The following is a 13,473-nucleotide window of genomic DNA, read 5'->3' on the forward strand; positions in this document are numbered from 1 at the left end:
GCCATGGACAATCCATTACGTGGTGCAGAGGCAGCCTGGGGAACTCATGTTCACTCTTAGGACAGCACCAATGATCATCCCTCAAAAAGCTCCACAAATTAATTCATTCTTCAACTTTCTCAAGGTACAGTTACATTTTTTTATTTTTTTTTCACTTCCTTGATTCCTAAAAGGATCCATGCTGGAAAAGCATCTTCCTAACTGTCCTCGAGGCAAAGATAGCTTCTCCCCATTCCCATTGGGAGCTTTTGAACCATAACACAGGTATCACGCACAAGGACAGACACAAAGAGGCAATCAGAGATGGGAATCTGTGGGTTTAATAGGAGATGCATACACAGTAGCAACACACTGTGAAGCCCAGAAGTTTGCCCCATCTACCCCCAAAACTGACTCCCTGTGCCATTATTAAAATAAACAAAGGAGAGGGAAGTTGAGGGTAAGTGCACACACATAATGGAGCGCACCGAGTGGCTGCTTCGTCTGCCTGCAGAAAACAGCCCGGTGACATGCAGAGCATCTCGAGGTCCCCAACTCCTCCAGCATTGCCGCCATCAGTACCGGGATGGAAATGAAATCCCCGCGCTTGCACTCCTCGGTGCTGCGGAGCACTTGGCTAGCTGCTGTCCAGCCGCGGAGGGAGGAGGCTCGTTCTTTGTACTGCTTGTGTGACTGTGGGGTCGGAGACCTACAGGGAGCCGGCCCGTCCCCAGCCGGGGGTGCGCACCTTGCTCCGGCCACGGAGTGTCGGCGCTGGCAGCGATCTGGCAGCAGCAAGGCTCTGGCTGCAGAAATCTGCGCTGCCTGCAGCAAATAAAAAGTACATCGAAGGCTTTCCTGCCACCCTGGTCTATAAGGAGCAGGGGCCACCTGGGGAAAAGCAGGAGGACTTAAGGCCCGGCCCCTGGCAGGAGGGGGCAGCGTGAGGGTCCCGGTCCGGCGCCCATCCCCGTGGCGGCGCGGCTCGGCCAGCTGCCCCGCGCCTGTCCCCTGCCTGCCCTCGAGGAAAGGAAAAAAAGGGGGAAAGGGGAAAAATGGGGTAAAAGGGGAAAAAATGAAAAAGGAGAAAAAGGGAAAAAAGGGGCGGGGGGGGGGAAGAGAAAAGGCGGTAACGAAGGCAAAGAAGAGAGGAAAAAGAAAATGAGTGAGAGGGAAAAAAAGGAAAGTAAGGAAAGGAAATGGAAAAAAGGAGAGATAAAAGAAAATAAAATGAAAGAGAGGAAAAGAAACAAAAAGAAACGGGAAAATGGGAAAGAAAGAGAAAGAACGGAAAAGAAAATGAAAGGAGAGAAAGAGAGGGAAATTAAAGTAAAGCGCGAGTAAGAAAGGGAAAGAAAGGAGCCGCCGGCGGACCGCAGGGCAGAGGCGCTGCCCCTCGGCTCGCAGCGAGCGCTGGCCCCGGTCGGTCCCACGAGGGTGGCAGCCGAGGATGGCAGCTCCATGCCCGCTCCCCCGCCCCGTGACACGGCCCCACGATCACGCGTGGGCAAACGACGAGCCGGGCTCGGGCGCTGCGGGACCTGTCTGCCCGGCCGTCCCCGACTCATTTGCGTTTTTAAAAACTTCTTTTTTTTATTGTTATTATTTTTCCTTTTCTTTTTTTTTTTTACATTCAATTTCACGCTCGGCTGCACCTGCAAACATAGCGGCCCGGCGGGCTGCCCCCCCGGTCCCTCCGGCCGCTCCGGGAGCCACTTTCGTTTGCCCCGCCAGGGCCGCTGAACGAGTCTCTGTCCATCCGTCCGTCTGTCCGTCCTGCCAGCCTTCTCCACACCCCTCCCTCCCTTCGCCCCTCCACCTCTCCCCATCCCTTCGCCCAGAGCTCCCAAACCCGCGCCCCACGCTCGGTGCGGTGCCTCCCCTCCCCACGGGCGGAGCGGACCCGATGCGCACTCTTCTGCCCCGGCACTTCGGGGCGTCTTTTGTGCCCCGCTGGACTCTGTCTCCCCCCCCCTCCACTCCCCCAAACGCCCCGGCCTTTCCTCCCGGTCCCCTAGAGCAGGGGTTCCGCAGCGCCGTGCCCCTGAAGCCCCGGGGCCGGAAGGGCAGGACGCGGGGGTCTCTCCCCCACGGCGGGCAGAAACCTCCCCTCCGTGTTAGGGGCTGAGCCCCGGCTCCCCGGGGGGCCTGCGGCTTGCCACCCTCTGTCCCTCGCCCTCCCCGCGGCACAGCCGCCGCTGAGCCCACTGCCAGGCGCTCCAGCAGCAAATTAGGGCTGAGGTCGTGCGGCCCCCGGGGCAAGGAGCCCCCCGAATTGCAGCTGGGACAAAAATTACCGCTGCAGCACCCGGCCGTGTCTGCGCTCGGACTCGGCAAAACCACGGGCTGTTCCCTTGTCGTCGTCGTTGTTTTCGTCCCCCAGTAAAAATAAATAACTAACAAATTCATCGCGCCCTCCCCGGATCCCCTCCTCCCCCCGGCTCCGTTGGGAGAAGAGAGGAAAAATATTTCACTCGCCGCCGAGGGAGCCCGACCTGAAAAACGACCACAGCGAGAGAGCAAAAAATAAAACCAAAATGCTCTCCTCCTGACAGCCGCCAGCCCCAAAGCCCCGTTTTTAGCTCTATTGGCGGCGAAGCTGTCCCGTAAATAAGGAGCCGGTAGACTCTGCATCATCCTTTAACATTTACTCTTTTGAAGGTTAGTCAGGGCAGAGGTAACAAACTTTGAACGATTTTTCTCCTCCCCTTTTCCATCCTCTTCCCTACCTGGTTTTATGTGGTTTCTGGATTAATCTAGTGCGGAGCAGAAGCGGACTTTACCCGGCCGAAATATAGGATTAGGACTATTTCTAGAAGAAAGAGGGTAGTGTGAACTGCCTTTAGCCTGCAATAGTCTAAAGCAGAATTACAGCTTGTAAAATAGGTCTCCATCAGTTTCCCAGGAGACGAGTTAAGCCCTACTTGGGTGTTCCAGCTCTTTTTAGAACCAGCAATAATTAGACTCATCTCACCCCCGAGTTGTCCGTTTTTTTTAGGACCGTCAATAAACGCGTTTTGCATACAATCCTGCCGGCGGCTTTGGGACCACAGCCCGGTGTGCCCGCGCCGCTTCCCCGGCGGGAGGAGAAGTGCTGGAAGTTTGGGCAGCCGCCGTCGTCCTTCCCCGGGTGGAAGCGTGGCTGCCCTGCCCTAGCCTGGATGTGCCATCATCTTCTTTGTGCTTTGATGTCCGCTGTCTTTTGAGCCATCTCTGCATGTCATTAGGGGCCCGAACAATTAAAGAAGTGCCTTCCCCCGCCACCGCAGGGGAAGTCAGGAAAAATAAATGCCTTAGCCAGCGCGGCCGGCCGGCTGGGGGCTGCTTTTTGGCCTGGGGTCGCGGCTCTGGGCGGCCAAACTCGCCCGGCTTTCCCCGCCCGCGGGCACGGGGCGAGCCCAGCGCTCCGCCCGCTCGCCGCTCGGTTCGGCCCCGGTTCGGGCGGCGGCGGGATCCGCAGCCCCCCCGGAGCTCCCTCCCCGGCGCAGACTGTGCCCGGGGAAGTTCACCTCCGCTATTCCTCCTCCTACCGGGGCTCTCCGTCCCCCCGCCAACCGTGGCCGGCCGCCGCCCGGTCTCCCCGGGTAATGAGGATGATGATGGTGATAATAATAAAATCGGTGCGAGGGGAATGAAGCACGGGAGCGGGCTCTAACGCTGTGCCCCTGCCGAGGGGCTGTCAGCCGGGGAAACGCCAGACGGGGATGCTGGGGATGCTCGGGGGCAGCAAAGGCAAAAAAATAAAAATAAAAAAAATAATGAAATAATCAAATCAAAGCTACAAAAATAAAAAGTAGCCGAAGGCAGCGGCCGGAGAGTCAGTAGGCACCAGGGCGGGGGCGAGCCCCAGAGCCTGTACCGGGGCGCCGGGAGCTGCCGCGGGCCGGGTGTGCGGGGCTGTGCCGGGGCCCAGCCGGGCCCTTCCCACGCGCGGCGCCCTCACCGCGTGGGGACACGGTTAATGACAAGTAATTGGCAAGCGCGCGGCGCGGCATTACTAGCCTGCCGCGCTGCTATGAATTATTGAGAGCCTATTAGCCGCCGTGCAGCTGCGGGACACGGGAGCGCACACGCCGCGTACACACCGCTCCCGGCCCGACACAAGGTCCCCTCCCCGAACCCCCGCGTGGGCAATGCCACCCGTGTCCGTGTCCGTGCCAGCGGGGCACGCAGGGCAGGGCCGCCGGCCCCGCTTGAACGCCCGTTCCCCTTTCCCCCTGCGTCCACACCGAGGGACTGTGGGTGGGCAGGGAAGGGGGAGTCCCCCCGTGTTGGCCCACGCGGCTGAGGGCAGCCGGGCCGGGGTCGCTGCGGCACCGGCAGCGGTGCTTCCCCGTGCCACGGCCACGGGCGAAATGTCCGGCTGCGGGGAACAAAGGAGTGCCACGGGGCCGGGGAGGACAACGGAAAAACGAGCAAAAAAAAAAAAAAAAAAAAAGAGGGGGGGCAAGAAAAAAAAAGAGAGAGAAAATACGAAGGCGCGCGGCCCGCGGGAGAGCGGCGAGGCGCTGGGAGCCTCGTCCGGAGCATCCCCGGCCCCCTCCATGCTCCCCCGACGGAGCCCCAGCGCCCCGGGCCCCCCGGCCCCGCCGAGCCCCCCCTCCCCGCCCCGGCCTTGCCCCGCTCCTGAGCTCAGGGCCGGGACCCCGCGAACCGACAGCGGCCCCGGCCCGGGCCCCGCTCGCCCGGCGGCCTCGGGAGGCGCAGGGAGGTACGGAAACGGAGCGGAGCCGGGGCGCAGGGGAAGGAGGAGAAGGAGAAAGAGCGGCGGCTGTCACCTACCTGCGCCCCGGCCGCAGGACGAGCCGCTGCGCCGCGCCCGGCTCTGCGGGAGCTGGAAGCATCCCTGCATTTATTTGAGCTGAAACTGTGCTACTGTTGACTTTAGCACAAAGCAAAGATTTCGCTGCCCGCTAGTTTAAAAATGAATATTTTACCAAGATATCGATCAGCTTTATAAAATTCAGTTAAGCACAATGGCTCAAAAGGAGAGGGGGGGAAGGAAAGGGACGCAATATAATATCTGTGTAAATTTGCTGAAGTATGACGTGGTGTTGAAAGTTTACCCTCATGGAATTTGGATCTAGATTTCCCCCCCCCCCCCTTTTTTTTTTTTTTTTTTTTTTTTTTGTTTACTGACTTTGTTTATTCACAGATCACGGTTGCTTAAACCGGCAGGAGCAGAATGCACTTGCAGGAAGACTGGGGGCGGGCGAGTCGTGCGGACTCGTGGGGGCGGGAAAGGGGGGAGAAAAAGAGCAAGGGTGTGTGAAGAAAAAGAAATAATGTATAGCCGGGCCCGTTTTTTTCCTTTTGCCTCCTCTCCCTCGAGCCTCCCATCCTTGCGTTTCAGCGTGCACCAGGCCGGAGGAAGGGAAATTTAAAAAGGAAAACCAAAAAAAAATAAAAAAAGATGAGAGTTTGAAAAACACCACCAAAAAAAAAACAAAACACCAAAACAAAACAAAAAAAAAGACACGACACCAAACCAAAGCAACCCAAAGCAAACCCAACGAAAGGGTGTGCTTCTGGGGCGGGCTGCGGGTGCCCGGTTCGGTGCCCGCTTTTAGGCCGGGCGGCAGCGGCAGCGCCGCGTCCCCAAAGCGGCGTCACCCCCGCGCCCGTGCTCCTTCCCCGCGGGAGCCTTTTATGTGCTAATGAAACACATTGCATGCCTGCTTCACAACGTGTGTGTCCTTCCCGTATAGAGACGGACAGATTTCTGGCTGGATCCCTGTTTTGTTTTGGGGAGTTTTTTTTTTTTTTTTTTTTTTTACCCTTCCCCCCCCCCCTTCATCCCCCCGACTCCTCGTCCCCTTTTCTCTTCCCGCGGACAATGCGGAATTTTAAGAAGGATTTGAATGTTATTTCGGAAAGCAACATCTATGAGCGCCGTAAACGCGTGGGAAAAACAACAAGTGGTTGGGAAAACGGGCAGGGAGCGGGGAAATAAAGGAAAACGGCCCCCGACGGGTGCCACCGGCCGAGGGTCCGGGCAGGCTCCGGGCGGCCGGGGGCGCTGGGGGGTAACGGGGGGAGCTCCCCGCTGCACGGCCGCGCTCCCCGAAGCCGAGCCACCCCCTCCACGGCGGCGCTCCGCTCGTTCCGCCGCTTCCCCGCTTTCCGCCCCTGCAACCCCTTTCTCGCCCCGTCGCCCCGGTTACCATTACTTTGCCATTTCCCCCCCACACACCCCGCTGTCGGTTTTGCCCCCTGAGGGCGCACCGAGCGCCGGCCGGGTGCCCCCGGTGTCCCGTGCCATTAGTGTCCCGTGCCGTCCCGTGCCGTGCCGTGCCGTGACCCGCTGCTTTCCCCGCTTACCCCCTCGCCCCCCCCGGGCTGTCCCCGCGTCGGCCGAGCCCCTCCGAGCGCGCCGGGGAAGAGAGGAAGCGGGCGGCAGCGCCGCGCCGTCGGGGTCGCTCGGCCGGGCAGAGGGGGCCCTGTCGGGCCGCGGCTCCGTGGCGGCTTGGGGAGACCGGCGAGTCCCAGTGGAACAGAGATGCACGGGAAAAAAACCGCCAATAACACTTTAATATAGTTCTGTGAAAATCTGGCTAGTCGCTACCAGAATACACATTTATAAGCCATAAATAAAGCATACAGAAACGATAAATTAATCAGATCCAAGTAGTTTACTCTCCCGGTAACATCAAGCATTTGTTTCAATTACAATGATCTATCCTGACTTTTTTTTAAATGTTTTTCTTTTTTTTTTTTTTTCATTTTTTTCCCTCCCCTTTTTCCCCCTTTTTACAACGTTACAAGACTTTTGGTCCTTGAATTCAAAACTAGCATGGGTTTCACACTGAAGGAGGGTTTCGTTTTGTTGTTTGTCTGTTTGATATTTTTTTTCCGTCACTTCCACACACAAAAAAAAAATAGATATATTTATACCTCCTTGCAACGACAACAACGAAAAAAAAAATAGCCCCAACAGAAACCCCCTCTCCCCTCCCCGCACCCCCAACCCGCCCCTCCCCACTGAAACAAACCACCCCACAAGGCAAAACACGGGAATCGCAGCCCCCCAAGCATGGGTGGTTTTCGGCTGGGGGGGGAGGACCAGCGTGCCTGCCCTCAGCGCAGGCTGAGGTGCTTGCAAGACATGCCTGCTGTTTCCCGAATGGATGCAAACATCTGGAGCCAATGAAACAAAATAAAAATAGATAGATAGATATATGTATATGTACCGTGCTCAACAGCGTTCATAGTCCATCGCTCTGCTAGGGGACTGCGCGGGGGTGTGGGGTCTTTTCCCCCCTCGCCAGGGGAGCTTTCCCCTTGGCCCTTTAGGAGGAGTTCATGATGGGCCGGGAATACACACCTTGGTAGTAAGAAGTCTCTCCGGCTAAAGGGGAGGACTCTAAGCCATTTTTGTTCGTAACGGGCCCCATGGCCAAGCTGCCGGGCATGGGCGAGGCGTAGCCTGAGTAGTGCATCACCTGCTCATAGGCCTTGAGGTCCATTTTGTGGTGGTGGTGGTGGTGGTGGTGCGGGTGGTGGTGCTGCTGCTCGGAGGAGGACATCAGGTTGTTGATGGAGAAGGGGTGGTTGAAGGCGTAGTGGTGCTCGGGCTTGAGGTGGGCGTCGTGGGGCAGGCCGGCGTGCGGGGGGGCCAGGAGGTGCTGCGCTGGCGATGCCGCCGGCTCTCCAGGGCTCAGCCCCGCCGTGCCCTTCAGGTCAGCCAGGGCACGCTTGTGGTCCTGGCACGGTGAGGCGCTGGCAGGGGATTCAGCGCCAGCTGAGCCCTCGGAGCCACCTGAGGAGCTGCCTTCCCCCAGGGTCTGGCTCGGTGGCTGCCCGGGCCCCTTCTTGCCCCCGCCACCTGCCCCACCACCTGCCCCACTGCTGTCCTTGGCAGCCAGCTGTTTCTCGCACTTGAAGCGCTTCTGGCGGCGCAGGTAGCAGCCGTTCTCAAACATGTTGCCCGAATCAGGGTGCAGAGTCCAGAAGGAGCCTTTGCCCGGCTTGTCCGGGGAGCGGGGCACCTTGAGGAAGCAGTCGTTGAAGGAGAGCGAGTGGCGGATGCTGTTCTGCCAGCGCTGCTGGTTCTGGCGGTAGAAGGGGAAGAGGTCCATGATCCACTGGTAGATCTCGCTCAGCGTCAGCATCTTGTTGGGCGATTGCTGGATGGCCATGGTGATGAGGGAGATGTAGGAGTAGGGTGGCTTGGCGTGAGTGTAGCTCCGCCGGTAGGTCTTGGGGTCCCGTGAGCGGTTGAGGTTGGACTGCCCATAGATGGGGCTCATGGAGTTCATGTTAGTGTAGGGGGCCAGAGCGTTCATGGAGCCTGCTTGGCCCCCCATTGGGCTCATGCTGGGGCTCAGGTGGGCACCCATCCCTGCCACGCCGGCTGAACCCATGCCAGGCATGGCCCCCGCACCTGGGGACATGCCGGTGAGTGAAGGGCTCATGCCCGTGTTGGCATAGGACATGTTCATGGAGGTGGCAGCCGTCATGTTGGCTGTGGTGCTCATGGCCGACATGGTCATGTACGTGTTCATGCTGTTCATGCCCAGCCCTGCGTTCATGTTGCTCACTGAGGAGTAGCTCTGTGGAGGCAAGCAAGAGAGAGGAGGGAGGTTTGGGGGGGGAGCAGGAGGGGGTGGGTGCGCAGCCCCACCAGGGACGAGGGCAGCCCCCCAAACGGGGAGCAGTGCGGGGGCACCCCCACCCCAGCCCGGGTTGCTGCCTGCCAGGGAGCCTCTGCAGCCCTGGAGAGGGCTGGAAAGGGTTAAATCTTGGGAGGGTGGGCGTGAGGGGGGGCTGTTGAAATGAAAAACAAAAATACAGATATTAAAAAAGACGTGGCCACAGCGAGCCCGCCCGGTCCATGCTGGGGAGCTGGAGGGAGGGGAAGGGACATCCCTGCACGAAGTGAGAAAAATACCTGGGGGGGTAGGGGAGGGGGAGGAGGAAAAATCGCGAAACGCCACCCGGGCACCCCCGCGCCCCACTCGGCCCCGGGGGGGCCGGCCCCGCCGCCCCCCGCCCTGCCCCAAATTTAGTGACAAAATTGGGGTGCCCCCGGGGGAGGGGGGCAGCCGGGCCGGGTCGGGGGGCGGCGGACCCTCGGCTCCTTCCTTACCTCGGGCTCTCCGTAGTAGTTGCTCCAGTCCGTGTGCTCATGGCCTTCCATTTTCACCGCTCCCAGCATACTGGAAGTGGAGTGCATGGCAGTTTAAAATTTAACAGCCACAACAAACGACGACAGAGAGCAACCCCCCCCCCCAAAAAAAAAAAAAAAAAAAAAAAAAGTCGCCAGCCCTCCCTGCCGCGCTCCCTCCGTCGGAGCCTCCGGAGGAGGAGGAAGAGGAGGGAGGGAGGAAGGGAGGGGGCACGGAGCGGCGCTGGGGCCGGGGGTATTTTCGCGGCTGCTCCTTGGGTGGGTTTTCGCAGCGCTTCTCGGCGAAGAGTCGCCCGGAGGCGACGGAGGAGCCGGAGGAGGAGGAGGAGGGAGGAGGGAGGAAGAAGAGGAGGAGGAGGAAGAGGAGGACAAGTGCTGCAGTGACGTGGGTGCTCGAGTGATATAGCACGGAGCGGCCGGGCGAGCCTCCAATCCCCAGGTCCTCGGCTGCCCATTTGAATAATCAGCTCACACCTAGGCGGGAGCGGCTCCTCCGCGGCCCCCCGCGCACCTTCCGCACCCCGGCGGCACCCCGGCACCGCTCCCAGCGCCCCCCGCCTCCCTTCCCCGGGGGGTGCGGGCCCTGCCGGAGCCGACCCCCCCTTCCCCAGGGGACCCGACGCCCCCCGCCCCTCGTCCCCGACGGGCGCCGCTCCCCCCACGCCCCGCAGCCCCGACCGGCGCGGGTTCCCCGGCCCCCCCCGGTGGGGGCAGCCGCCCCCCGGCCGCACGCACCTTCTCTCCCCGCGGCTGCTCGGCGGAGCGCGGGCTCAGTCCGCCACCCGCCCGGCCGCGCCCCGGCGCTGCCCCATCGGTCCGGGCTCCGGGAGCCGCCGCTCGGCTCCGGCTCCGGCTCGGCCGCGCGGCCCCTCCCGCGGCTCTGCCCGAGTTCCTACAGCAATTTCGTAACTAAAACAAACAGCGAGGGCGGCCGAGGGGGCGCGGCGGGCGGCGGAGTGCGATCGGAGCCGTCGGGGCCGCCGGGGACCTCGCCGCCGTCCCCGCGGCGCCGGTTGCAGGGTCCCGGTGGGCGCCGTCGGGGCGGCGCCGAAGCGCCCCGCAGCCCGGACGGACAGACGGACGGACCCCCGGACGCACGGGCGGAATCAGACCCCTCGGAAGCCCCCCGGCCCCTCCATCGCCGCGCTGCCGGGCGCGCTCGCTCCCGCCGGCGGAGGCTGCCTGAATGCGGCCGTCGGGGAGCGGCGGAGCGACTCCCTCCCTCCGTCCTGCCCTCCCTCCCTCCTTCTCTCCTGCCCTCCCTCCCAGCCAGAGGAAGCGGAGCGCTCCCCTCCACCGTCTGCTGGCCAAACGCCTCCCAGCCGCGGGGCGCTGCCTCCCCCGGCGGCATCCTGCGGCTGCCCCGCCGAGCGCGGCTCTGCCCGCCCCGAGGGCAGGGGGCTGCCGCCGCCTCCTTCCTGCCCCCGGGGATGTGGGCCCGCCGTGGGCTCGCTCTCACGTCCCCCAGCCATACCTACCTGCCTGCAAAGCAAAAAGGGCAGCGCCGACCTTTCCCTTTATTTATTTGTTTAGTTTTGCTCCCGGGATTAAAACCAAGCATCGACCGGTGGAAGCCGGCGCTAGTTTTTAAACATTAACACAGACCCAACAGGCACCGGAGGCACCTAAAGAGGGGCCCGGGGGACTTTTCCCCGTGCCCCGGCACCCTCCGGAGCCAGCTCCAAACGAAAACGGCCCCGGGAGGGCACCTTCCTATCGCGATAGCCGGGGCGATAGGGGCAGCCCGCCTCCTCCCGCCGCCTGCCCGCGTTCGGGGATCTGGGGGGCCGCTGAAAACGAAAGGTGCGACCCGATGGGGCTGCCCCCAGGGCGGGGACATGCGGGGACGCGCCAGGAAAAGGGGGCTTTGCCCCCAAAAGGGGGGCGAGCGGCGGGGCCCCCGCCGGGAAGGGCCCGTTCCGCTGTCCCGCGAGCTAAAAGCGGTGGCGGGGCGCCCCCTGTCGCCTTCTGTCCCCCATTCCGGAGGGCCGGGGGTGGGGGAACACCCCACCCCGCCTGCCCCCGGGGGTCCCCCCGACGGCAGCGGCTGCGAGGGGCCGGCGGTCCCGGCGCGACTCCGTGGTGGCATCTTCCCGCCTGCAACCTGCGGGCCGGCTCCGTGCTGTGCCTCAGCTCCCTCGACGTGTGGCCAGTGGGGCCCAAAAGCAGCCGCGTATCCCCTGGGTGTTGTTTGAAACAGCCAGATGATGCCACAGAGCTTTTTGTTCCTCTGGGGTGACGGGAGAAATCAGGAAATTTGGCCAGGTGGGTACTGGCCACGGCCAACTGCGTTGCTCCTGAGACCCTGTGCGCTGAGCTCCCCCCTTGCTGCTAATTTGGGGTGGTTCGGGGCATTCTGTGCTCAGCCTTGGCATCACTTTTTCCTGCTGGCCACCAAGCACAGGACGCATGGATGTGTTTTCCACAGTGAACGCCATGGGAGGAGGAGCGCAGCTGTAAGGAGGGTGTCCCCGTGCCAACAAATGCAGCCCCCACTGGGCCTCAACCCCACACGGCAGCACGGATGTTAGCACTCTCTGAGTGAGTCTGGCACCTTGGAACTGAGGGTGGCAGGAGGCAGATGCACAGCCAGGGCTCTCGCTGCTGCTCATTACAAGGGGCAAGTTCCCCTTCTGGTCAGCAGGACTTGGAATGCTGCTTCCACGGTGGAGGAGGGTTTCTACCTCTGGTCACGCTCCTGTGCACGGGCTGGGAGCTGCGAGATGGACCTTCCACGGCCATTGGGGCCACATGGAACAGCTCCAAGGCAGCAGGGCGAGGCTGACCCCAGCAGTGGCCCCACGGGGCCCTGCAGCCTCCATCTCCCTTTGCCTCCTTTCACAAGGGCAGCCTCCCATGCCACTGTCCTGTGGCTGCCCATTAAAATTAATCTCTCTTAACAGAATAGGAAAAGAGGCAGTAAGGTGTATACTATTCCCTTATAAGAGACGTTTTTTAAAATACCTAAGAAGATAAAAATTGAAAAATTTAAGCAGTGTCTTATTTAAACGTCTGCTTGGGTTCCCGAGAAACACATCGACCATTTAAAAAATGACTTATTCTCTTTAATATTTAAGTAATATTTATTTTACATTTAATTTTTAAATTAAATTTTTATTTGCATTAGAAGCCATGGCTGGAGGAGCCATTGCTCCCTATCTGGAGGCAGGAGGCCAGCCAAGCCTGGCCAGCAGCTGCCACATCCTCAGCCACCTCCATCTCGTGCTGGTCGCGGCGAGGCCAGCGGTGCCGAGCACATCTCCACTGCTTCTCCCGGCACAGCCACGTGGGCACTGGGTGAAGGCATTTTGCCAGCGGCATCACCTTGCCAGTCTGATCTGTGTGTTGGAAAATAAAAATTAAAAAAAAAAATCAAAAAATAACCCCCCTTACCTTACTCTTGACAACAAACAGGGTAATTATCTCCCTTCTACTGATAATTATCATAATTAATCCAATATAATGAACTCTCCCAATTGCACCGCTGTTTCCCAATAAATGTGGTGGCTTTTTTTTTCTCTTTAATTGAGGAACTTGCTCTCCTGTGAGACAGAAACTGTCGCTGCCCTACAGAAGAGAGGCATTTTAATAATAATAAGAAGAAGGAGAGCACACCGCAGATTGCGGCGGAGACAAAAGCTGAGCAGGCGGCCACAATTATCGCCAGGATTTAACAAGGCCTGCCCTTGACAAGGTGGGTGGATGTGCTGAGGTGCACAAGGAAGCTGTGGGAGGCAGTGGGTAAGAGGGAAGGGGACAGGGGAGCTGTGGACGAGGAGTTGCATCTGCAGCTCCCACCCTCACTGGTTTATTCCCAGTTTTTGCCTAGGGGACCCCTGGGAGTTGCCTTCTGTAAGGCCAAGGGGGCCCTGCTGGGCTGGGAGCACCCCAGGCAGCTCTTGCCCCACCAGGCAGACCAGACAACTGCTCCTCGTTGTCATCCACGTTTCCGCAGGGAGGAAACATGCTGGGGAGAGGCTGAGCCCCCTCGCCAAAGCCCTCTGGGCACTCCTGTGGCCAGGCTGGAAAGCAGGCAGAGCTCAGACAGCCCGCTCACAAGGTCAGCATTGTTTCTGTGCCGCGTGTCGGGATGCCACTGCTGGGGATGCTTGCAGGGTCCCTGAGATGTGCTGTAATTTCTGCTGGTCCTGCCAGGAACCAATATTCTTTGATCATTCAAGGACTCAGATGGGAACCATTTAAATAAGTGACATTCTGTGGTGGGGGAGATTTTCCTCTCTCCGCGGAGTTACCTACACAATAACACAGGCCGTCAGCTGCGGCACCGCTGGGGAATTACTACAATTACACTGTGCAATATTGACTTAACTATTTGAAGAACTCCACCGCCAAGTCTCTCCTAATTA

General features: G+C 60.2%; 1 protein-coding gene and 1 long non-coding RNA gene across 3 annotated transcripts; both read right to left on the reverse strand.

Moving 5' to 3' along the window:
• Positions 1-300: 300 nt before the first annotated feature.
• Positions 301-5,024, reverse strand: LOC311434040. The gene is made up of 2 exons (XR_014691237.1): positions 4,762-5,024; positions 301-804 (listed from the first exon to the last, which is right to left on the reverse strand). It is a non-coding gene; the product is annotated as an uncharacterized lncRNA (long non-coding RNA).
• Positions 5,025-6,488: 1,464 nt separating this feature from the next.
• Positions 6,489-10,305, reverse strand: FOXA2 (forkhead box A2). Of its 2 annotated transcripts, XM_084514725.1 has the most exons (3): positions 9,842-10,305; positions 9,068-9,137; positions 6,489-8,531 (listed from the first exon to the last, which is right to left on the reverse strand). In XM_084514725.1, the coding sequence occupies exons 2-3, from the start codon at positions 9,134-9,136 to the stop codon at positions 7,269-7,271; spliced, it is 1,332 nt and encodes a 443-aa protein (XP_084370851.1). In that variant the 5' UTR covers position 9,137; positions 9,842-10,305; the 3' UTR covers positions 6,489-7,268. The 2 variants fall into 2 exon arrangements, with proteins under 2 accessions (XP_084370851.1, XP_084370850.1); XM_084514724.1 differs by lacking the exon at positions 9,842-10,305 and having other exon boundaries at positions 9,068-9,614.
• Positions 10,306-13,473: the final 3,168 nt, after the last annotated feature.

This window comes from Aythya ferina (assembly GCF_964211825.1).
Source record: "Aythya ferina genome assembly, chromosome: 3".
NCBI lineage: Eukaryota > Metazoa > Chordata > Aves > Anseriformes > Anatidae > Aythya > Aythya ferina.